This window comes from Oncorhynchus mykiss, chromosome 9 (genome assembly GCF_057628025.1).
Source record: "Oncorhynchus mykiss isolate SJ-2025 chromosome 9, ASM5762802v1, whole genome shotgun sequence".
NCBI classification, from domain to species: Eukaryota; Metazoa; Chordata; class Actinopteri; order Salmoniformes; family Salmonidae; genus Oncorhynchus; species Oncorhynchus mykiss.
In genome coordinates, this window is record NC_143030.1 from 79682156 (window position 1) to 79708713 (window position 26558).

Sequence of the window (26558 nt, forward strand, 5' to 3'; positions counted from 1 at the left end):
TGTTCATCAGGAACTTCATGAAATGAAGTTTCCATGGCCTAGCAGCTGCACACAAGTCTAAGATTACCATATACAATGCCAAGCATCGGCTGGAGTGGTGTAAAGCTCGCCGCCATTGGACCCTGAAGCAGTGAAAATGCGTGCACTGGAGTTCGACGGACTGGTTTGGGTTTGAGGGCTGTCATGTGCCTTTTACTGAGGAGTGGCTTCCGACTAGCCACTCTACCATACAGGCCTGATTGGTGGAGTGCTGCTAAGATGGTTGTCCTTCTGGAAGGTTCTCCCATCTCCACAGAGGAACACTGGAGCTCTGTAAGAGTGACCATCGGGTTCTTGGTCACCTCCCTGACCAAGGCCCTTCCCGCCCGATTGCTCAGTTTGGCCGGGCGGCCAGCTCTAGGAAGAGTCCTGGTGGTTCCAAACTTCTTCCATTTAAGAACGATGGAGACCACTGGGTTCTTGGGGAAATTCAATGCTGCAGACATGTTTTGGTACCCTTCCCCTGATCTTTGCCTCGACACAATCCTGTCTCGGAGCTCTACGGACAACTCCATCGACCTCATGGCTTGTTTTTTGTTCTGACATGCACTGTCAACTGTGGGACCTTATATATAGACAGGTGTGTGCCTTTCCAAATCATGTCCAATTAATTGAATTTACCGCAGGTGGACTCCAATCAAGTTGTTGAAACATCTCAAGGACGATCAATGGAAACAGGATGTACTTGAGCTCAATGTCAAGTCTCATAGCAAAGGGTCTGAATAATTATGTAAATAAGGTATTTCTGTCTTTTATTTTTAATACATTTGAAAAAAATGTTTTCACTTTGACATGGGGTATTGTGATGTCATTATGGGGTATTGTGATGTCATTATGGGGTATTGTGATGTCATTATGGGGTATTGTGATGTCATTATGGGGTATTGTGATGTCATTATGGGGTATTGTGTGTAGATTGACGAGGAAAAACAATTATTTAATCCATTTTAGAATAAGGCTGCAACGTAACAAAATGTGTAAAAAGTCAAGGGGTCTGAATACTTTCCGAATGCTCTGTATGCCAGTTGGCAGACATACTATTTTTTCCAAGCTACGGTACAGTCACTGCATACACAAAACAAGCAAATAAAACAGCTTACTCTGAGTCTGCAGTAAACCAGGTTTACAGTATTGAAAAGAGCATTCTCTGAGCCTGCAGTAAACCAGGTTTACAGTATTGAAAAGAGCATTCTCTGAGCCTGCAGTAAACCAGGTTTACAGTATTGAAAAGAGCATTCTCTGAGCCTGCAGTAAACCAGGTTTACAGTATTGAAAAGAGCATTCTCTGAGTCTGCAGTAAACCAGGTTTACATTATTGAAAAGAGCATTCTCTGAGCCTGCAGTAAACCAGGTTTACAGTATTGAAAAGAGCATTCTCTGAGTCTGCAGTAAACCAGGTTTACTGTATTGAAAAGAGCATTCTCTGAGCCTGCAGTAAACCAGGTTTACAGTATTGAAAATAGCATTCTCTGAGTCTGCAGTAAACCAGGTTTACTGTATTGAAAAGAGCATTCTCTGAGCCTGCAGTAAACCAGGTTTACAGTATTGAAAAGAGCATTCTCTGAGCCTGCAGTAAACCAGGTTTACTGTATTGAAAAGAGCATTCTCTGAGCCTGCAGTAAACCAGGTTTACAGTATTGAAAAGAGCATTCTCTGAGTCTGCAGTAAACCAGGTTTACAGTATTGAAAAGAGCATTCTCTGAGTCTGCAGTAAACCAGGTTTACATTATTGAAAAGAGCATTCTCTGAGCCTGCAGTAAACCAGGTTTACAGTATTGAAAAGAGCATTCTCTGAGTCTGCAGTAAACCAGGTTTACAGTATTGAAAAGAGCATTCTCTGAGTCTGCAGTAAACCAGGTTTACATTATTGAAAAGAGCATTCTCTGAGCCTGCAGTAAACCAGGTTTACAGTATTGAAAAGAGCATTCTCTGAGTCTGCAGTAAACCAGGTTTACAGTATTGAAAAGAGCATTCTCTGAGTCTGCAGTAAACCAGGTTTACAGTATTGAAAAGAGCATTCTCTGAGTCTGCAGTAAACCAGGTTTACAGTATTGAAAAGAGCATTCTCTGAGCCTGCAGTAAACCAGGTTTACAGTATTGAAAAGAGCATTCTCTGAGTCTGCAGTAAACCAGGTTTACAGTATTGAAAAGAGCATTCTCTGAGCCTGCAGTAAACCAGGTTTACAGTATTGAAAAAAGCATTCTCTGAGCCTGCAGTAAACCAGGTTTACAGTATTGAAAAGAGCATTCTCTGCAGACTGTGACAGGGAAATCTTCCTATAAACCTCTCAGCTTTCAGCACTCTGATTCCTGCCACGTCTCACTCCTCACTTCCACGTTACAAATAGTGAACGAAACTGCCGGTGTTTTACCGAGGTAACAGTGTTTTGAATAAAGAACCTCTGTAAAGGGATAAAGACACGGACAACCCAGGTTTGTGCATCATCCGTGTGTGTGTGTGTGTGTGTGTGTGTGTGTGTGTCTCTGCTGGATCTTCTAAAACATTTTAATGTGTCAAGTCATTGAAAAGCTCCCACTCCCACTCCCACTCCCACTCCCACTCCCTTGACATTCATAACAGCTTGAGAGGAAATATGAAAATATTAGGTGACACTTTATTTGGAAACTCCAGATGCTCCACAGATGGTCATACTATCAACAAACTGTCTGTTGATAAGCAACTGCTTGCTGAGGTTGTGTTTGGGGTGAGAATAAGGGTTAAGGTTTGTCGATAGCTGAGATGTTACCGATAGTCTCTAGGAATATACAAATAAAGAGTTTCTGAAGAGTTAAGATCATCCTGTTGGATCCTCTCTCTCTGAATTCAATTCCAAGGGGCTTAATCTGGAAAGGGAAATACCGAGTCAGTTGAACAACTGAAATGTGTCTTCCACATTTAACCCAACCCCTCTGAATCAGATGCAGGGAGCTGCCTTAATCGACATCCACAGCACCTGGTGAACAGTGGCTTAACGGCCTTGTTCGGGGGTAGAACAACATATTTTTTTCCATCGTCAGCTCTGGGATTTGATCCAGACCCTTTTCAGTTACTGGCCCAATGCTCTAACCACCATACATGGGAAACACATGTTTACATTGTCAAAGCAAGTTAAATTGTTTATATCCCTTTGTTCATCATCTATCAAAATCAAAATGAACAGTAAACATTACACTCACAAAAGTTCCAAAAAGAATAAAGACATTTCAAAAGTAATTTTATGTCTACATACAATGTTTTAACGATATGCAAATAGTTGGTGTTTGTTCTTCACTGGTTGCCCTTTTCTCGTGGCAACAGGTCACACGTCTTGCTGCTGTGATGTCACACTGTGGTATTTCACCCAGTAGATATGGGAGTTAATTAAAACTGGATTTGTTTTCAAATTATTTGTGGGTCTGTGTAATCTGAGGGAAATATGTGTCTCTAATAAGGTCATACATTTGGAAGGGAGTTTGAAAGTGCAGCTCAGTTTCCACCTCATTTTGTGGGCAGTGAGCACATAGCCTGTCTTCTCTTGAGAGCCATGTCTGCCTACGGCGGCCTTTCTCAATAGCAAGGCTATGCTCACTGAGTCTGTACATAGTCAAAGATTTCCTTAAGTTTGGGTCAGTCACAGTATTTAGATATTCTGCCACTGTGTACTCTCTGTTTAGGACCAAATAGTATTATAGTTTGCTATGTTTTTTTTGTTGATTCTTTCCAATGTATCAAGTAATTATAATTTTGTTTTCTCATGATTTGATTGGATCTTATTGTGCTGCTGTCCTGGGGCTCTGTAGGGTGTGTTTGTGTTTGTGAACAGAGCCCCAGGACCAGCTTGCTTAGGGGACTCTTCTCCAGGTTCATCTCTCTGTAGGTGATGGCTTTGTTATGGAAGGTTCGGGAATCGCTTCCTTTTAGGTGGTTGTAGAATTTAACAGCAATTTTCTGGATTAGTGCTCTGCGTGCACTAATTTGGTGTTTTACGTTCTACGCGGAGGATATTTTTGCATAATTCTGCGTGCAGAGTCTCAATTTGGTGTTTGTCCCATTTTGTGAAGTCTTGGTTGGTGAGCGGACCCCAGACCTCACAACTATAAAGGGTTCTATAACTGATTCAAGTATTCTTAGCCAGATCCTAATTGGCATGTCAAATTCCTTTTGATGGCATAGAAGGCCTTTCTTACCTTGTCTCTCAGATCATTCACAGCTTTGTGGAAGTTACCTGTGGCACTGATGTTTAGGGACGAGGTATGTATAGTTTTTTGTGCGCTCTAGGGTAACGGTGGAATTTGTATTTGTGGTCCTGGAAACTGGACCTTTTTTGGAACACCATTATTTTAGTCTTGTTGAGGTCTGCAGCCTGCTCTTGTGCCCTCGCCAATTCATTGATATACAGTATATGTGTATATACGTGTGTGTGTATATATATATGAGAGATAGAGAGATGGAGGTAGAGGAGAGGTAGAGGAGAGGTAGAGGAGAGAAAGAGTAGGAGAGAGAGAGATGGAGGTCGAGGAGAGAGATGGAGATAGAGGAGATGGAGGTAGAGGTAGAGGAGAGAGATAGAGGTAGAGGAGAGAGATGGAGGTAGAGGTAGAGGAGAGAGATGGAGGTAGAGGAGAGAGATGGAGGTAGAGGAGAGAGATGGAGATGGAGGTAGAGGAGAGAGATGGAGGTAGAGGTAGAGGAGAGAGATGAGGTAGAGGTAGAGGAGAGAGATGGAGGTAGAGGTAGAGGAGAGAGATAGAGGTAGAGGAGAGAGATGGAGGTAGAGGAGAGAGATGGAGGTAGAGGTAGAGGAGAGAGATGGAGGTAGAGGAGAGAGATGGAGGTAGAGGTAGAGGAGAGAGATGGAGGTAGAGGTAGAGGAGAGAGATGGAGGTAGAGGTAGAGGAGAGAGATGGAGGTAGAGGTAGAGGAGAGAGATAGAGGTAGAGGAGCGAGATGGAGCTGAAGGGAAATGGAAACAAAGATTGCACTGCAGTTGTGAAATAAGAGTGTCTTGCTGTTTTCTCCCTCAAACCCCATCCACTCTCCTGTCTACTGTCAGGGTGGTTTTCCACAAGTACCCTACATCACTGTCAATTCCCAGGATGCAACACTACAGCTACTTTTGACCAGGGCCCATCTTAGTGGACTATATAGAGAATAGGGTTCTATTTGGGAGGACGCTGTAGGCTGCTGACGTCATGTAATCTATTGCAACATGGTCTCCTGCAGGGAGATGGAGCACATTCCACATTTAAACAGGCGATTCTCTGATCTTGTTTTGTATTTATTAGTCGGTTTCCGTGGCAAAACGGTTTGCACAGATTTTTTATTTTTTTTTACCGGATAAATTCAGGTAGGTCCCTTCCCGTTTAGTTCCGATTGCTTCTGCTTGTTTCTATTTGGTTCCTAATGAATATATCCCTGGTCTCGTCAACTAATGGTTGCATGCTACATCATCGACTGGACTGTCGACAATCTGGCATCAGATTGCTATATAATATGACGTGGTTAGCTGATATTTGACTCTATGTAAACTGGAAACCACATATCCTGAGGCTGCATTCATTGTAGCTGGGGATTTTAACAAGGCTAATCTGAAAACAAGACTCCCTAAATTCTATCAGCATATCGATTGTGCTACCAGGGCTGGTAAAACCCTGGATCATTGTCATTCTAACTTCCGCGACGCATATAAGGCCCTCCCCCACCCTCCTTTCGGAAAAGCTGACCACAACCCCATTTTGTTGCTTCCAGCCTACAGACAGAAACTAAAACAAGATGCTCCCGCGCTCAGGTCTGTTCAACGCTGGTCCGACCAATCTGATTCCACGCTTCAAGACTGCTTCGATCACGTGGATTGGGATATGTTCCGCATTGCGTCCAACAACAACATTGATGAATACGCTGATTTGGTGAGCGAGTTCATTAGAAAGTGCATCGGCGATGCTATACCCACAGCAACGATTAAAACATTCCCAAACCAGAAACCGTGGATTGATGGCAGCATTCGCACGAAACTGAAAGCGCGAACCACTGCTTTTAACCAGGGCAAGGTGACCGGAAACATGACCGAATACAAACAGTGTAGCCATTCCCTCCGCAATCAAACAAGCTAAGCGTCAGTATAGAGACAAAGTAGAGTCGCAAATCAACGGCTCAGACACAAGGTATGTGGCAGGGTCTACAGTCAATAACGGATTACAAAAAGAAAACTAGCCCTGTCGTGGACCAGGATGTCTTGCTCAAAGACAGACTAAATAACTTTTTTGCTCGCTTTGAGGACAATACAGTGCCACTGACACAGCCCGCTACCAAAACCCGCGGGCTCTCCTTCACTGCAGCCGATATGAGTAAAAAATTTGAACAAGTTAACCCTCGCAAGGCTGCAGGCCCAGACGGCATCCCCAGCTGCAACCTCAGAGCATGCGCAGACCAGCTGGCTGGTGTGTTTTCTTCAGCCTCTTCAACCTCAGGAGGCTGAAGAAATTTGGCTTGCCACCAAAAGCACTCAAAACTTCAACAGATGCACAATCGAGAGCATCCTGTCGGGCTGTATCACCACCGCCTGGTACGGCAACTGCTCCTCCCACAACAGTATGGCACTCCAGAGGGTAGTTAGGTCTGCACAACGCATCAACGGGGGCAAACTACTTGCCCTCCAGGACACCTACACCACCCAATGTCACAGGAAGTCCATAAAGATCATCAAGGACAACAACCGAGCCACTGCATGTTCACCCCGTTATCATCCAGAAGGCGAGGTCAGTACAGGTGCATCAAAGCTGGGACCGAGAGACTGAAAAACAGCTTCTATCTCAAGGCCAGTAGACGGTTAAACAGCCACCACTAACATTGAGTGGCTGCTGCCAACATACTGACTCAACTCCAGCCACTTTAATAATGGAAATTGATGGAAATTGATGTAAAAATATATCACTAGTGTTAGGAAAATTATGATTAAATGACTGAACAATAGTCTCATTTTAAATGAAACTGTAACTAAGTAAACTTATACTCTGTTTTATTTTATCTGATTAACAATATGAGTTCATAAGAAGGGATTGTGTGACACGGACAAGGAGTAATTAAAGTTAATGAACACCATTCCAACTAGGAAGAAAGGAATGGGTTGTGGATTATGTAAGCAGATAAGGTAGTTAACCTATGGTTGAACCGATGAAACTGAGCTCTGGGGTGTTTAAGATAAGGCAGTGAGTGCATTCCTAGGTTTTCTGTTAATTAGAACTGTCAGCTAAGTGGTGATCGATAATGGTGAGGAGTCAAAAGTTAATTCAGTTTTGTTGTGTGTCCTGTGTATGTGCTAGGGGGGTCAGAATGAACTTTGAATTAACTTTTAAAGTTCCCTTTGTCTCGGTCGAGAGGAGGAGATTCATTTTTTAAGCAATGAAATGACGTCATGTTATTGTATATAAACTGTTGCTCGTGGTAACGTGGGAGCGCGCTCCGAGAATACATTCTGTTACCTATTATTGATAATACTGGTCTCCGTCTATTTTATGCAAACAAGAATCTTACAAATTCTCATAAAATAGATTAAGGGAATTAAATTAATGAAAACACATTGGTATATTTAAATTACAGTAACACTAGCCACTTTAAACAATGCTACTTAATATAATGTTTACATAGCCTACATTACTCATATCATATGCATATACTGTACTCTATATCATCTACTGCATCTTGCCATCTTTATGTAATACATGTTTCACTAGCCACTTTAAACTATTCCACTTTATGTTTATCTACCCTACATCACTCATCTCATGTGTATATACTGTACTCAATACCATCTACTGCATCTTGCCTATGCCGTTCTGTACCATCACTCATTCATATATCTTTATGTACATATTCTTTATCCCTTTACACTTGTGTGTATAAGGTAGTAGTTGTGGAATTGTTAGGTTAGATTACTCGTTGGTTATTACTGCATTGTCGGAACTAGAAGCACAAGCATTTCGCTACACTCGCATTAGCATCTGCTAACCAAGTGTTTGTGACAAATACAATTTTATTCGATTTTATTTTATTTGTAAAACACCTGTGAAATCTGGGCTCCACAAAGCATCTCAGAAAAGGTCAAAGGTCATCCTGTTTTGAGACAACAACAAACACACCTCAGCTCAGGTGTTAGGATGATAAGGACACTGCACAGACAAACTCTGTAAAATCAAATCATAAGACTTCATTTCAGCTGGTAACCATGACAGTTTGAGGTACCACAATGGAAAGATAGTGATGACGTTTATTGACATTCGTGCGAATAAAATCGAATCGTATTGGTTTGCGTACACATATTTAGCAGATGTCAAAAAGAGTGACATTGTTGCGGCCTGTAGCATTGAATAATAGAAAATAAAAAATGAATAACAGCCAATCAGCGTGTCTGCTAAACTGTGTGAGCTCAACTGTGATTGGTCCTGGCCCACCAAAAAAAATAAAAGTGTCAAGGGAAGCCAGTTTGGATTTGGCTTCACACCAATCACATCACATCAGAAGCCAAACGTCATTGACAGAAAACAACTTGAATGGTTGCATCTCAATGTGTTGTTGTCCTCCAGTGGGTAGCAGGATAAAATGATCCTTTTCCTAAAGTAGCCATGGATGTAAACTGGGATTTGGACTTGTGGTTTTACTTAATTCTCCATCCTGGCCAGTGATTATAGCGAGCAAGCATTTTACCCAGGTGGCCTTGGACAACAAAAACTAGAAGTCTGCACTGTATGACAGAGTCATAAATCGTTTAGAAAACATGAAAGAAGAGGATGTCATTGGCGTTTCTCTGCAAGTAGGGTGAGTCATGGTTTTTTTTCTACTTGTGCGCACACACACACACACACACACACACACACACACACACACACACACACACACACACACACACACAGAAATCAGTATCATGGACAGCCACATCACAGGGGTGGCAGGTAGCCTAGTGGTTAGAGCAATTAACTGAAATGAGTCATAGACCGTTTAGGCCGCATGAAAGGAAGTTACACTAGTGAGCAAGCATTTTAGCCAGGTAGCCTAGCACAGCAAAAACTAAGCGTGTACTGTATGACAGAGTCATAGACCATGAAAGAGGAAGATGGCATTGGCGTTTCTCAACCAGTAGGATGAGTCAACATGTTGTTTTCTACTTGCACACAGAAATCAGTATCATGGACAGTCACATCCTATTTGGTTTATTGTTGATTGGACTAAATAGTTGTTGGTATCTTTTAGTTGTCACTGTATTAAACAAAGCAGAGGTGATTTGATGATGTTGAAATGGTGCTGGAATAGTGGAGGCAGCTCCTGTTGTTGACATGGTGCTGGAATAGTGGAGGCAGCTCCTGTTGTTGACATGGTGCTGGAATAGTGGAGGCAGCTCCTGTTGTTGAAATGGTGCTGGAATAGTGGAGGCAGCTCCTGTTGTTGAAATGGTGCTGGAATAGTGGAGGCAGCTCCTGTTGTTGAAATGGTGCTGGAATAGTGGAGGCAGCTCCTGTTGTTGAAATGGTGCTGGAATAGTGGAGGCAGCTCCTGTTGTTGAAATGGTGCTGGAATAGTGGAGGCAGCTCCTGTTGTTGAAATGGTGCTGGAATAGTGGAGGCAGCTCCTGTTGTTGAAATGGTGCTGGAATAGTGGAGGCAGCTCCTGTTGTTGAAATGGTGCTGGAATAGTGGAGGCAGCTCCTGTTGTTGAAATGGTGCTGGAATTGTGAAGGCAGCTCCTGTTTACTCTGCGACCTGCAGTAAATCTCAGTGGTTATAAATCACTTGTTGTTTAGTTGTCCGAAAATGTCGGAAACATGAACTTGCTTGACCCTGCAGTAGGACATGGAACTGTCTGTTACTATACACTCAACATGTTATGTGGACTTCACCAGAAAGAGATTGCTCTCCGGTTTTGAAATTAAACAAAGGTGTGGTTGAATTTATTTTGCCACTGTGTCTTCTTATTGCCTTTAGGCCTCTATATCACGGTGTTAATGTGTCTTCTTATTGTCTCGGCCTTTAGGCCTCTATATCAGTGTCAATGTGTCTTCTTATTGTCTCAGCCTTTAGGCCTCTATATCACAGTGTCAATGTGTCTTCTTATTGTCTCGGCCTTTAGGCCTCTATATCACAGTGTCAATGTGTCTTCTTATTGTCTAGGCCTTTAGGCCTCTATATCACGGTGTCAATGTGTCTTCTTATTGTCTCGGCCTTTAGGCCTCTATATCACGGTGTCAATGTGTCTTCTTATTGTCTCGGCCTTTAGGCCTCTATATCACGGTGTCAATGTGTCTTCTTATTGTCTCGGCCTTTAGGCCTCTATATCACGGTGTCAATGTGTCTTCTTATTGTCTCGGCCTTTAGGCCTCTATATCACGGTGTCAATGTGTCTTCCTATTGTCTCGGCGTTTAGGCCTCTATATCACGGTGTCAATGTGTCTTCTTATTGTCTCGGCCTTTAGGCCTCTATATCACGGTGTCAATGTGTCTTCTTATTGTCTCAGCCTTTAGGCCTCTATATCACGGTGTCAATGTGTCTTCTTATTGTCTCGGCCTTTAGGCCTCTATATCACGGTGTCAATGTGTCTTCTTATTGCCTTTAGGCCTCTATATCACGGTGTCAATGTGTCTTCTTATTGTCTCAGCCTTTAGGCCTCTATATCACGGTGTCAATGTGTCTTCTTATTGTCTCGGCCTTTACGCCTCTATATCACGGTGTCAATGTGTCTTCTTATTGTCTCGGCCTTTAGGCCTCTATATCACGGTGTCAATGTGTCTTCTTATTGTCTCGGCCTTTAGGCCTCTATATCACGGTGTCAATGTGTCGTCTTATTGTCTAGGCCTTTAGGCCTCTATATCACAGTGTCAATGTGTCTTCTTATTGTCTCGGCCTTTAGGCCTCTATATCACGGTGTCAATGTGTCTTCTTATTGTCTCGGCGTTTAGGCCTCTATATCACGGTGTCAATGTGTCTTCTTATTGTCTCGGCCTTTAGGCCTCTATATCACGGTGTCAATGTGTCTTCTTATTGTCTCGGCCTTTAGGCCTCTATATCACGGTGTCAATGTGTCTTCTTATTGTCTCGGCCTTTAGGCCTCTATATCACGGTGTCAATGTGTCTTCTTATTGTCTCGGCCTTTAGGCCTCTATATCACAGCGTCAATGTGTCTTCTTATTGTCTCGGCCTTTAGGCCTCTATATCACGGTGTCAATGTGTCTTCTTATTGTCTCAGCCTTTAGGCCTCTATATCACGGTGTCAATGTGTCTTCTTATTGTCTCGGCCTTTAGGCCTCTATATCGCAGTGTCAAGGCATATGACCTAACATGTTATAGAGCAAACAGCACAATTATCACAACACATAGGTTGTAAAATGTACTTATTTTAAGGGCTGTTTGGCTTCCCTGGTGACACTAAATTGTTGGGGCCTCAAATTACCACACTAAAGTATTTCGGCCCTCATATTGCCCCACTAAAGTGTTTCGGCCCTCATATTGCCCCACTAAAGTATTTCAGGCCCTCATATTGCCCCACTAAAGTGTTTTGGCCCTCATATTGCCCCACTAAAGTGTTTCAGGCCCTCATATTGCCCCACTAAAGTGTTTCAGGCCCTCATATTGCCCCACTAAAGTGTTTTGGCCCTCATATTGCCACAATAAAGTGTTTCAGGCCCTCATATTGCCACAATAAAGTGTTTTGATCTTCATATCCTAAACACAAACAACTACTTTTAACCTTTATTTAATAGCTTGGCAAGTCAGTTAAGAACAAACACTTATTTTCAAAGACAGCCTAGGAACAGTGGGTTAACTGCCTTGTTCAGGGGAACAGTGGGTTAACTGCCTTGTTCAGGGGAACAGTGGGTTAACTGCCTTGTTCAGGGGAACAGTGGGTTAACTGCCTTGTTCAGGGGAACAGTGGGTTAACTGCCTTGTTCAGGGGAACAGTGGGTTAACTGCCTTGTTCAGGGGAACAGTGGGTTAACTGCCTTGTTCAGGGGAACAGTGGGTTAACTGCCTTGTTCAGGGGAACAGTGGGTTAACTGCCTTGTTCAGGGGAACAGTGGGTTAACTGCCTTGTTCAGGGGAACAGTGGGTTAACTGCCTTGTTCAGGGGAACAGTGGGTTAACTGCCTTGTTCAGGGGAACAGTGGGTTAACTGCATTGTTCAGGGGAACAGTGGGTTAACTGCCTTGTTCAGGGGAACAGTGGGTTAACTGCCTTGTTCAGGGGAACAGTGGGTTAACTGCCTTGTTCAGGGGAACAGTGGGTTAACTGCCTTGTTCAGGGGAACAGTGGGTTAACTGCCTTATTCAGGGGAACAGTGGGTTAACTGCCTTGTTCAGGGGAACAGTGGGTTAACTGCCTTGTTCAGGGGTACAGTGGGGTTAACTGCCTTGTTCAGGGGAACAGTGGGTTAACTGCCTTGTTCAGGGGAACAGTGGGTTAACTGCCTTGTTCAGGGGAACAGTGGGTTAACTGCCTTGTTCAGGGGAACAGTGGGTTAACTGCATTGTTCAGGGGAACAGTGGGTTAACTGCCTTGTTCAGGGGAACAGTGGGTTAACTGCCTTGTTCAGGGGAACAGTGGGTTAACTGCCTTGTTCAGGGGAACAGTGGGTTAACTGCCTTGTTCAGGGGAACAGTGGGTTAACTGCCTTGTTCAGGGGAACAGTGGGTTAACTGCCTTGTTCAGGGGAACAGTGGGTTAACTGCCTTGTTCAGGGGAACAGTGGGTTAACTGCCTTGTTCAGGGGAACAGTGGGTTAACTGCCTTGTTCAGGGGAACAGTGGGTTAACTGCCTTGTTCAGGGGAACAGTGGGTTAACTGCCTTGTTCAGGGGAACAGTGGGTTAACTGCCTTGTTCAGGGGAACAGTGGATTAACTGCCTTGTTCAGGGGAACAGTGGGTTAACTGCCTTGTTCAGGGGAACAGTGGGTTAACTGCCTTGTTCAGGGGAACAGTGGGTTAACTGCCTTGTTCAGGGGAACAGTGGGTTAACTGTCTTGTTCAGGGGAACAGTGGGTTAACTGCCTTGTTCTGGGGAACAGTGGGTTAACTGCCTTGTTCAGGGGAACAGTGGGTAAACTGCCTTGTTCAGGGGAACAGTGGGTTAACTGCCTTGTTCAGGGGAACAGTGGGTTAACTGTCTTGTTCAGGGGAACAGTGGGTTAACTGCCTTGTTCAGGGGAACAGTGGGTTAACTGCCTGTTCAGGGGAACAGTGGGTTAACTGCCTTGTTCAGGGGAACAGTGGGTTAACTGCCTTGTTCAGGGGAACAGTGGGTTAACTGCCTGTTCAGGGGAACAGTGGGTTAACTGCCTGTTCAGGGGAACAGTGGGTTAACTGCCTTGTTCAGGGGAACAGTGGGTTAACTGCCTTGTTCAGGGGAACAGTGGGTTAACTGCCTTGTTCAGGGGAACAGTGGGTTAACTGCCTGTTCAGGCACTTTTCAGTTACAAGTCCAGTGCTCTAACCACTAGGCCACCTGCCTCCTCTACACTCTAACCACTAGGCCACCTGCCTCCTCTACGCTCTAACCACTAGGCCACCTGCCGTCCCTACGCTCTAACCACTAGGCCACCTGCCTCCTCTACACTCTAACCACTAGGCCACCTGCCTCCTCTACGCTCTAACCACTAGGCCACCTGCCGTCCCTACGCTCTAACCACTAGGCCACCTGCCACCTCTACACTCTAACCACTAGGCCACCTGCCTCCTCTACGCTCTAACCACTAGGCCACCTGCCGTCCCTACGCTCTAACCACTAGGCCACCTGCCACCTCTACACTCTAACCACTAGGCTACCTGCCACCTCTACAATCTAACCACTAGACTACCTGCCACCTCTACACTCTAACCACTAGGCCACCTGCCACCTCTACACTCTAACCACTAGGCCACCTGCCACCTCTACACTCTAACCACTAGGCTACCTGCCACCTCTACAATCTAACCACTAGACTACCTGCCACCTCTACACTCTAACCACTAGGCTACCTGTCACCTCTACACTCTAACCACTAGGCTACCTGCCTCCTCTACACTCTAACCACTAGGCTACCTGCCACCTCTACACTCTAACCACTAGACTACCTGCCACCTCTACACTCTAACCATCAGGCTACCTGCCACCTCTACGCTCTAACCACTAGGCCACCTGCCACCTCTACACTCTAACCACTAGGCCACCTGCCGTCCCTACGCTCTAACCACTAGGCCACCTGCCTCCTCTACGCTCTAACCACTAGGCCACCTGCCACCTCTACACTCTAACCACTAGACTACCTGCCTCCTCTACACTCTAACCACTAGGCTACCTGCCTCCTCTACACTCTAACCACTAGGCTACCTGCCACCTCTACACTCTAACCACTAGGCCACCTGCCTCCTCTACACTCTAACCACTAGGCCACCTGCCTCCTCTACGCTCTAACCACTAGGCCACCTGCCGTCCCTACGCTCTAACCACTAGGCCACCTGCCGTCCCTACGCTCTAACCACTAGGCCACCTGCCACCTCTACACTCTAACCACTAGGCTACCTGCCACCTCCACAATCTAACCACTAGACTACCTGCCACCTCTACACTCCAACCACTAGGCTACCTGTCACCTCTACACTCTAACCACTAGGCTACCTGCCTCCTCTACACTCTAACCACTAGGCTACCTGCCACCTCTACATTCTAACCACTAGACTACCTGCCACCTCTACACTCTAACCATCAGGCTACCTGCCACCTCTACGCTCTAACCACTAGGCCACCTGCCACCTCTACACTCTAACCACTAGGCTACCTGTCACCTCTACACTCTAACCACTAGGCTACCTGCCTCCTCTACACTCTAACCACTAGGCTACCTGCCACCTCTACACTCTAACCACTAGACTACCTGCCACCTCTACACTCTAACCACTAGGCTACCTGTCACCTCTACACTCTAACCACTAGGCTACCTGCCACCTCTACACTCTAACCACCAGGCTACCTGCCACCCCTACACTCTAAGCACTAGGCCACCTGCCACCTCTACACTCTAACCACTAGGCCACCTGCCACCTCTACACTCTAACCACCAGGCTACCTGCCACCTCTACACTCTAACCACTAGGCTACCTGCCACCTCTACACTCTAAGCACTAGGCCACCTGCCACCTCTACACTCTAACCACTAGGCCACCTGCCACCTCTACACTCTAACCACCAGGCTACCTGCCACCTCTACACTCTAAGCACTAGGCCACCTGCCACCTCTACACTCTAACCACTAGGCCACCTGCCACCTCTACACTCTAACCACCAGGCTACCTGCCACCTCTACACTCTAACCACTAGACTACCTGCCACCTCTACACTCTAACCACTAGGCCACCTGCCACCTCTACACTCTAACCACGAGGCTACCTGCCACCTCTACATTCTAACCACTAGACTACCTGCCACCTCTACACTCTAACCATCAGGCTACCTGCCACCTCTACGCTCTAACCACTAGGCCACCTGCCACCTCTACACTCTAACCACTAGGCTACCTGTCACCTCTACACTCTAACCACTAGGCTACCTGCCTCCTCTACACTCTAACCACTAGGCTACCTGCCACCTCTACACTCTAACCACTAGACTACCTGCCACCTCTACACTCTAACCACTAGGCTACCTGTCACCTCTACACTCTAACCACTAGGCTACCTGCCACCTCTACACTCTAACCACCAGGCTACCTGCCACCCCTACACTCTAAGCACTAGGCCACCTGCCACCTCTACACTCTAACCACTAGGCCACCTGCCACCTCTACACTCTAACCACCAGGCTACCTGCCACCTCTACACTCTAACCACTAGGCTACCTGCCACCTCTACACTCTAAGCACTAGGCCACCTGCCACCTCTACACTCTAACCACTAGGCCACCTGCCACCTCTACACTCTAACCACCAGGCTACCTGCCACCTCTACACTCTAAGCACTAGGCCACCTGCCACCTCTACACTCTAACCACTAGGCCACCTGCCACCTCTACACTCTAACCACCAGGCTACCTGCCACCTCTACACTCTAACCACTAGACTACCTGCCACCTCTACACTCTAACCACTAGGCCACCTGCCACCTCTACACTCTAACCACTAGGCCACCTGCCACCTCTACACTCTAACCACCAGGCTACCTGTCACCTCTACACTCTAACCACTAGGCCACCTGCCACCTCTACACTCTAACCACGAGGCTACCTGCCACCCCTACACTCTAACCACTGGACTACCTGCCACCTCTACACTCTAACCACTAGGCCACCTGCCACCTCTACACTCTAACCACTAGGCCACCTGCCACCTCTACACTCTAACCATCAGGCTACCTGCCACCTCTACGCTCTAACCACTAGGCCACCTGCAACCTCTACACTCTAACTACTAGGCTACCTGCCGCCCCTACACTCTAACCACGAGGCTACCTGCCACCCCTACACTCTAACCACTAGGCCACCTGCCACCCCTACACTCTAACCACTAGGCTACCTGCTCTAACCACTAGGCTACCTGCCGCCCCTACACTCTAACCACTAGGCCACCTGCCACCTCTACACTCTAACCACTAGGCCACCTGCCACCTCTACACTCTAACCACTAGACTACCTGCCTCCTCTACACTCTAAGCACTAGGCCACCTGCCTCCTCTACACTCTAACCACTAGGCTACCTGCCCCCTCTACACTCTAACCACTAGGCTACCTGCCTCCTCTACACTCTAACCACTAGGCCACCTGCCTCCTCTACACTCTAACCACTAGGCCACCTGCCTCCTCTACACTCTAACCACTAGGCCACCTGCCTCCTCTACACTCTAACCACTAGGCCACCTGCCTCCTCTACACTCTAACCACTAGGCCACCTGCCTCCTCTACACTCTAACCACTAGGCCACCTGCCTCCTCTACACTCTAACCACTAGGCCACCTGCCTCCTCTACACTCTAACCACTAGGCCACCTGCCACCTCTACACTCTAACCACTAGGCCACCTGCCTCCTCTACACTCTAACCACTAGGCCACCTGCCACCTCTACACTCTAACCACTAGGCCACCTGCCTCCTCTACACTCTAACCACTAGGCCACCTGCCTCCTCTACAATCTAACCACTAGGCCACCTGCCACCTCTACACTCTAACCACTAGGCTACCTGCCCCCTCTACACTCTAACCACTAGGCTACCTGCCTCCTCTACACTCTAACCACTAGGCTACCTGCCCCCTCTACACTCTAACCACTAGGCTACCTGCCTCCTCTACACTCTAACCACTAGGCCACCTGCCACCTCTTCACTCTAACCACTAGGCCACCTGCCACCTCTACACTCTAACCACTAGGCTACCTGCCTCCTCTACACTCTAACCACTAGGCTACCTGCCCCCTCTACACTCTAACCACTAGGCTACCTGCCTCCTCTACACTCTAACCACTAGGCCACCTGCCCCCTCTACACTCTAACCACTAGGCCACCTGCCTCCTCTACACTCTAACCACTAGGCTACCTGCCTCCTCTACACTCTAACCACTAGGCCACCTGCCACCCCTACACTCTAACCACGAGGCTACCTGCCACCTCTACACTCTAACCACTAGGCCACCTGCCACCCCTACACTCTAACCACTAGGCCACCTGCCACCTCTTCACTCGGTAGCTGCATATATGTTGATTTCTAACTCAGGAATTGCAATTAGTGCTCTCTCTCTCACAGTCAGACAGACAAACACACACACACAAACACAAACAATTGTACAAATGTTTCTGATTGAATTATTTGGTTTGTCTGAGTGAGAGCCAACTGTTATTCTAACCATAAATGTTGAGTGAAGGCAATCGCTGGCTAGATGGAGGCAACAACTTGTTGGTTTAAAGCATCACCAGAAACCTGCGGTCACTCTGAAGCAATAACAGCACAGACAACCCCAACACAGTGCAGACAGGAAGACACACATATGGACACACACACACACACTCACACCCCTATAGTCCTTATACACATTTTGTTCCATTATTACGGTGTCACCAATCAACACAGGTGAGGACTCCAATCCGACCAGGTAGAGAGAGGAGGAGGCCACCATGAACCCTTACCTGATGATGACGTACATAACCAGGCAGTTACCCATCAGCCCCACCACGCAGACCATCATGTAGACCACAACGATGGTGATCTTGACACCGGCAGGCAGGAAGGCGTCGGTCTCGTTGAACCCACCGCTGAAGTTGTTCTGGAAGAGCAGAGAGTCGTTGTAGAAGTGGAGGGCTCTCAGGTCCAGGTCTGATCCACCGACCAACGAGTCGTTTAGGAACTCCATGACAATGCTGCCGTGACAGAGACGGGATACTAACAGTCAGACACGTGAGAAAAGACCACTAGGTGTGTGACGTGCCACCTGATGAGCGAAGAAAGGAATGATGAGCGGAATGAGTAATGAGAAGCAGAATGAGGAGGGGAATGAGGAGAGGAATGAGGAGAGGAATGAGGAAAGGAATGAGGAAAGGAATGAGGAGAGGAATGAGGAGAGGAATGAGGAGAGGAATGAGGAGTGGAATGAGGAAAGGAATGAGGAGAGGAATGAGGAAAGGAATGAGGAGAGGAATAAGGAGAGGAATGAGGAGAGGAATGAGGAGAGGAATGAGGAGAGGAATGAGGAAAGGAATGAGGAGGGGAATGAGGAGAGGAATGAGGAAAGGAATGTGGAGGGGAATGAGGAGAGTAATGAGGAGAGGAATGAGGAGAGGAATGAGGAAAGGAATGAGTAATGAGGAGAGGAATGAGGAGAGGAATGAGGAAAGGAATGAGTAATGAGGAGAGGAATGAGGAGAGGAATGAGGAGAGGTATGAGGAAAGGAATGAGGAAAGGAATGAGTAATGAGGAGAGGAATGAGGAGGGGAATGAGGAGAGGAATGAGGAGAGGAATGAGGAGAGGAATGAGGAGAGGAATGAGGAGGGGAATGAGGTGAGAAATTAGGAAAGGAATTAGTAATGAGGAGGGGAATGAGGAGGGGAATTAGGAGAGGAATGAGAAGGGGAATGAAGAGAGGAATGAGGAGAGAAATTAGGAAAGGAATGAGTAATGAGGAGGGGAATGAGGAAGGGAATGAGAAGCGGAATGAGGAGGGGAATGAGGAGAGGAATGAGGAGAGGAATGAGAAGGGGAAGGAGGAGAGGCATGAGGAAAGTAATGAGTAATGAGGAGGGGAATGAGGAGAGGAATGAGGAGGGGAATGAGGAGAGAAATTAGGAAAGGAATGAGTAATGAGGAGGGGAATGAGGAGGGGAATGAGGAGGGGATTGAGGAGAGGAATGAGGAGAGGAATTAGGAAAGGAATGAGTAATGAGGAGAGGAATGAGGAGAGGAATGAGGAGGGGAATGAGGTGAGAAATTAGGAAAGGAATTAATAATGAGGAGGGGAATGAGGAGGGGAATGAGGAGGGGAATTAGTAGAGGAATGAGAAGGGGAATGAAGAGAGGAATGAGGAGAGAAATTAGGAAAGGAATGAGTAATGAGGAGGGGAATGAGGAAGGGAATGAGAAGCGGAATGAGGAGGGGAATGAGGAGAGGAATGAGAAGGGGAAGGAGGAGAGGCATGAGGAAAGTAATGAGTAATGAGGAGGGGAATGAGGAGAGGAATGAGGAGGGGAATGAGGAGAGAAATTAGGAAAGGAATGAGTAATGAGGAGGGGAATGAGAAGGGGAATGAGGAAGAGATTGAGGAGAGGAATGAGGAGAGGAATTAGGAAAGGAATGAGTAATGAGGAGAGGAATGAGGAGGGGTATGAGGAGAAGAATGAGGAGGAGAATGAGGAGAGAAATTAGGAAAGGAATGAGTAATGAGAAGGGGAATGAGGAGGGGAATGAGGAGAGGCATGATGAGAAGAATGAGGAGAAGAATGAGGAGAGGCATGAGGAGAGACATGAGGAGAAGAATGTGGAGAGGAATGAGGAGAGAAATTAGGAAAGGAATGAGTAATGAGGAGGGGAATGAGGAGGGGAATGAGGAGGGGATTGAGGAGAGGAATGAGGAGAGGAATTAGGAAAGGAATGAGTAATGAGGAGAGGAATGAGGAGAGGAATGAGGAGGGGAATGAGGTGAGAAATTAGGAAAGGAATTAGTAATGAGGAGGGGAATGAGGAGGGGAATGAGGAGGGGAATTAGGAGAGGAATGCGAAGGGGAATGAAGAGAGGAATGAGGAGAGAAATTAGGAAAGGAATGAGTAATGAGGAGGGGAATGAGGAAGGGAATGAGAAGCGGAATGAGGAGGGGAATGAGGAGAGGAATGAGAAGGGGAAGGGGGAGAGGCATGAGGAAAGTAATGAGTAATGAGGAGGGGAATGAGGAGAGGAATGAGGAGGGGAATGAGGAGAGAAATTAGGAAAGGAATGAGTAATGAGGAGGGGAATGAGGAGGGGAATGAGGAGGAGATTGAGGAGAGGAATGAGGAGAGGAATTAGGAAAGGAATGAGTGATGAGGAGAGGAATGAGGAGGGGTATGAGGAGAAGAATGAGGAGGGGAATGAGGAGAGAAATTAGGAAAGGAATGAGTAATGAGAAGGGGAATGAGGAGGGGAATGAGGAGAGGCATGATGAGAAGAATGAGGAGAAGAATGAGGAGAGGCATGAGGAGAGACATGAGGAGAAGAATGTGGAGAGGAATGAGGAGAGAAATTAGGAAAGGAATGAGTAATGAGGAGGGGAATGAGGAGGGGAATGAGGAGGGGATTGAGGAGAGGAATGAGGAGAGGAATTAGGAAAGGAATGAGTAATGAGGAGAGGAATGAGGAGAGGAATGAGGAGGGGAATGAGGTGAGAAATTAGGAAAGGAATTAGTAATGAGGAGGGGAATGAGGAGGGGAATGAGGAGGGGAATTAGGAGAGGAATGCGAAGGGGAATGAAGAGAGGAATGAGGAGAGAAATTAGGAAAGGAATGAGTAATGAGGAGGGGAATGAGGAAGGGAATGAGAAGCGGAATGAGGAGGGGAATGAGGAGAGGAATGAGAAGGGGAAGGGGGAGAGGCATGAGGAAAGTAATGAGTAATGAGGAGGGGAATGAGGAGAGGAATGAGGAGGGGAATGAGGAGAGAAATTAGGAAAGGAATGAGTAATGAGGAGGGGAATGAGGAGGGGAATGAGGAGGAGATTGAGGAGAGGAATGAGGAGAGGAATTAGGAAAGGAATGAGTGATGAGGAGAGGAATGAGGAGGGGTATGAGGAGAAGAATGAGGAGGGGAATGAGGAGAGAAATTAGGAAAGGAATGAGTAATGAGAAGGGGAATGAGGAGGGGAATGAGGAGAGGCATGATGAGAAGAATGAGGAGAAGAATGAGGAGAGGCATGAGGAGAGACATGAGGAGAAGAATGTGGAGAGGAATGAGGAGAGGAATGAGGAGAGAAATGAGGAAAGGAATGAGTAATGAGGAGAGGAATGAGGAGGGGAATGAGGAGAGAAATTAGGAAAGGAATGAGTAATGAGGAGAGGAATGAGGAGGGGTATGAGGAGAAGAATGAGGAGGGGAATGAGGAGAGAAATTAGGAAAGGAATGAGTAATGAGAAGGGGAATGAGGAGGGGAATGAGGAGAGGCATGATGAGAAGAATGAGGAGAAGAATGAGGAGAGGCATGAGGAGAGACATGAGGAGAAGAATGTGGAGAGGAATGAGGAGAGGAATGAGGAGAGAAATGAGGAAAGGAATGAGTAATGAGGAGAGGAATGAGGAGGGGAATGAGGAGAGAAATTAGGAAAGGAATGAGTAATGAGGAGGGGAATGAGGAGGGGAATGAAGAGATGAATGAGAAGGGGAATGAGGAGAGAAATGAGGAAAGGAATGAGTAATGAGGAGAGGAATGAGGAGGGGAATGAGGAGAGGAATGAGGAGAGGAATGAGGAGAGGCATGATGAGAAGAATGAGGATAAGAATGAGGAGAGGAATGTGGAATAAGGAGAGGAATGAGATGAGGAGAGGCATGAAGGGAGGCATGAGGGGAAGAATGAGGAGAGGCATGTGGAGAGGAATGAGGAGAGGCATGTGGAAAGGCATGAGGAGAGCAATGAGGAGAGGAATGGGGAATGAGGAGAGGAATGAGGAGGGGCATGAGGAGGGGAATGAGGAATGAGGAGAGGAATGAGGAGAGGCATGAGGATGGGAATGAGGAGAGGAATTAGGAGGGGAATGAGGAGAGGCATGAGGAGAGGAATGAGAAGGGGAATGAGGATAGGAATGAGGAGAGTAATGACAAGAGGCATGTGGAGAGGCATGAGGAGAGGAACGAGGAGCGGCATGAGAAGAGGAATGAGGAGGGGAATGAGGAAAGGAATGAGGAATGAGGAGAGTAATGACAAGAGGCGTGTGGAGAGGCATGATGAGAGGAATGAGGAGAGGCATGAGGAGAGGCATGAGGAGGGGAATGAGGACAGGAATGAGGAGGGGAATGACAAGAGGCAGGTGGAGAGGAATGACAAGAGGCATGTGGAGAGGCCCACACACACTAGAGTTTTGCTGCTCCCCAGTGCACCCAAACATATCATTTAAACTTTACAGATGTCTTCATCAGGTGGAGAGACATCACAGACAGAAGTGTGAGTTGTGTGTGTTATATTCAGTGCAGACAGGTCTGGTCTGTATGTCTGTGGATAGAGACAACACACAGACAGGCACACAGACGGCTGTTGACGAGCCAACACTCCGTAATATTTGTGTCATACTGATGCGATGCGCGAACATGGGCTGCCTGGTTTTAGTAAATCTTTTTTTTTTTTTTTTTTACCCGCAACAGTTCCAATGTCCAAAGTATGTGTGTGATCGATCATAGCAGAATAATATAATACATACAAGCTACCTTAATAACATCACCATACATTTTTACACAGACTGAACTGCGGAATGTGACGAACCCATGAATAGGCTACATTTATAAGCAGGGAAAGCAGTCTCACACGTACAGCCTCTCCTCATTCCTCTCCTCATGTAACATACAACACCTTACGGTTATTCACGACGCTATTACAACGGTCTGTTATGAGTCTCTCCTAGCGCAGTCCCCTTGTGCATTCCCAAACGGTTCCGATAAAGTTGTTTATTTAGGTTTTGTTGGGTTGTTGCCTGCGTTCCTATGTTTAGGTATCTCAGTCTCTGGTTGTCCTGTTTTCCATAGTTGCCAGCGGTACAGATTTCCGTTGGTGTAGGTCTAGGACGAGAGAAAATATCCCCCCCTTAATTAACCAACAGATGAACTATGAAGAGATGCGGAGGAGTGGTCTAAATGTAGCTGGTTCCTCCGATTCTTTCGTTACAGGTTCGTTTCTCAGGCGTGGAGATATAGTTCTCGGCGTCTTCACCCTGTTTTTAATCTTCCTCTCTCTTCTCTCCTTCCGTCCATACCCTCCTCCTGCGTCCTCTATCAGATTCGCGCACCGTAAGGCTACGAGCTCTGTGTGTCTGGAGATATGCGGATGTTTTATTGTTTGTAGCCTATCGACATGATGTGTCTTGCTAACCTCTGTCGGTCACTGGAAACATGTAAATTCCGTTAGCAAGAGTCCAAAAGTGATTTTACAGATAATCTCAAATATATCGGAGTATATATACAATGGAATGCAATGGAGCAGAATGTTCCGTTTTTTCCTTTCAAAACTGGTTGAATGGCTGGCTATAGGCTACCAAAGGTGAGATACATTACACAGATAACAACAACCATTGCCTCTAACCAATTTCGTTAGTATTTTGAACAATTTAGTCAAGGCCGTTTTTTGGGGGGGATTTTGAAGTTACTCTCTTCCTCAGGTCTATGCCGTTGTAACTGAAACGTACATGTTTGAGGCCCGGCCGTAGGCATAAGCGGCGTAAACCACCGCCGACAAAAACAACTCAGACAGGGTGTACAACATGACTGTTGAAAGTAACAATAGTAGAATATAGATGGTGTCATTTCTAAATTTAGTTGTGCATCTGCTTTTTTTTTTATCTTGTTATGTCAGTCACTGACAGTCACTCAACTAACCCTTGTCAGCTAACATATTTTAGAATGGGTAAATTAGTCTAGCTAGCTATATAAACTCGTAGTAGTCACAGTCGAATTACCGACCAGGTAGACAGGGCACCTGCACATTTCGCTTAAGCCCCCGAAAAGGCTGGGCTGGCCAGACCATGGGTATCCGTATAAAGTTTATAGTTGAAGTTCCCTGTGGGGAAGTACAATTAACCTATTCTATTATATTTTAGTCCATTATGTTGTATGAGGCTATCTTCAGTCCTCTCGCTTTATTTCCGGCACTCCACGGGGTATACATGGGGTGTTTACATTATAATGTATTAAAGAGAGGTTAAAAGAATGTTTACAGGTTTTGTTGTTGTTTATGTATATTTCATTAACATATTGTTTATATCACATGTTCTCGTGTTTGTATCACCTAAACAAAGTTGGTTGCAGACCAGGCACTCTGTACGTTTCACAACTATTTTAGGCTCCTCTTCTTTCCAACGTTTATGCTATATGGTAAAGCCTGCCTGTGATGTTGGTTTTGTTTGTTGGTTTGGGGTGTGTTTGTTTGAAAAGTGGGCTATTCGGATCATTTTACACTGATGCAATTTTGTCGATAAAACAGAGTGTTCTAATTTCAATCCGACGACGGATGGAGCCAGTGAGCGCCGCGCGTCTACCGTTGTCCATGGTGCTGATTCTCAAAACAGCCGCCGTCTGTGTGTCTGTGGTCTGTCTGCTCTGCACTGTGCGTCACCAGAAAGGCAACGATAACAACCTCTTGACACAAAGGACACTTAATCAATATATTATTTCTGGAGGTAGCCTAACTTATCAGTGCCATGACATTTTATATTTCATTACGTCAGTGATATAGGCTTAGGCTACACACTGTCAGATTCAACAGAGCTAAATATATATTTTTTTCGGCTAGGTCAAAGCACAGTGGTCTAACAGTATTCCAAAACAGTGAAATTAGTCACTGTCCAGAATGAAATGCAAGATAATAGCCTTGGGACGTTACTAATGTAATGCCAATTAGTGGATTGATCCAGAACAGAATGGCTGCGCCCCAAATAGTACCATACACCATTCAAAAGCAGTGCACTCTATAGATAATACCCTATTCCCTTCAAAAGTAGTGCACTGTATAGCTAATACCCTATTCCCTTCAAAAGTAGTGCACTGTATAGCTAATATGGTGTTATTTAATTGGGACACGTAGTCATTTAATTGCTCATAGTCTAAGAGGTGTGATAGCGTTAATAAAAACGGCATTATTTCAGAGGAGGTAGAATCCACAAGGTTTCATCGTTGTCATTGGACAGAACAGGTAAGTTACCGTTACCTCTCCTCTGCAACAAGTTGAAGCTAAAATATGTTTTACAACTTTTAGATTTTTAAAAATAATAAATGAAAACATAAATGGACAAAAAAACAATAGACAACTGAACAGTTACATACGTTTCCACAAAATGTTAATGACATCACGCTTGCTCAGACCACCATGTTCCGCTCTTATCCACGCCCAGTGTCGTCTCTAAATGCCTGCAAAACTCTGCCCCACATGATTTGCACATTTGTGTCATGTTGTTTCTGTCTGTAGCTAGATTGTCTTCAATATTTAATTAAATAGTAAATCATTTGATTCTTCCATTCTTATAATGTTGGAGTATAATTTGAAATCCAGTATTAAAGCAATAGCTTTTTTCAATATGTATGAGGAAAATAGTATTGCCCAACTCATTGGGGATTTCACGGCACCTCCACATGTCTTGAAATATGGAGAAATTAAAAACGTTCAGTGCCATTGTAAAACTTCTTACAGCCATCTTTCTAACGCTACACATTAAGTTTGGACTTGATACTACTCCCAGAAGGCATCAATTATTGACTCATTGTTCGTTGACTCTTGTCTTTGTGCTGTAAATTCTGTTTGATATGTTCTATCACTCCCATTCTGTTTGATATGTTCTATCACTCCCATTCTGTTTGATATGTTCTATCACTCCCATTCTGTTTGATATGTTCCATCACTCCCATTCTGTTTGATATGATACAACACTCCCATTCTGTTTGATATGTTCCATCACTCCCATTCTGTTTGATATGTTCCATCACTCCCATTCTGTTTGATATGCTCCATCACTCCCATTCTGTTTGATATGTTCCATCACTCCCATTCTGTTTGATATGTTCTATCACTCCCATTCTGTTTGATATGTTCTATCACTCCCATTCTGTTTGATATGTTCTATCACTCCCATTCTGTTTGATATGTTCTATCACTCCCATTCTGTTTGATATGTTCCATCACTCCCATTCTGTTTGATATGTTCTATCACTCCCATTCTGTTTGATATGTTCTATCACTCCCATTCTGTTTGATATGTTCTATCACTCCCATTCTGTTTGATATGTTCCATCACTCCCATTCTGTTTGATATGTTCTATCACTCCCATTCTGTTTGATATGTTCTATCACTCCCATTCTGTTTGATATGATACAACACTCCCATTCTG

General features: G+C 45.7%; 1 protein-coding gene across 1 annotated transcript in view; it reads right to left on the reverse strand.

Moving 5' to 3' along the window:
• Positions 1-23504, reverse strand: part of LOC110516643 (nociceptin receptor-like) — a 79079-nt gene extending 55575 nt beyond the window's left edge. Inside the window, exons 1-2 of the mRNA XM_036989001.2 lie at positions 23043-23504; positions 18143-18373 (exon numbers count right to left, since the gene is read on the reverse strand). Of these exons, the coding sequence (XP_036844896.1) occupies positions 18143-18366 (224 nt within the window). The 5' untranslated portion in view covers positions 18367-18373; positions 23043-23504. The remainder of the gene's footprint in view (positions 1-18142; positions 18374-23042) is intronic.
• Positions 23505-26558: the final 3054 nt, after the last annotated feature.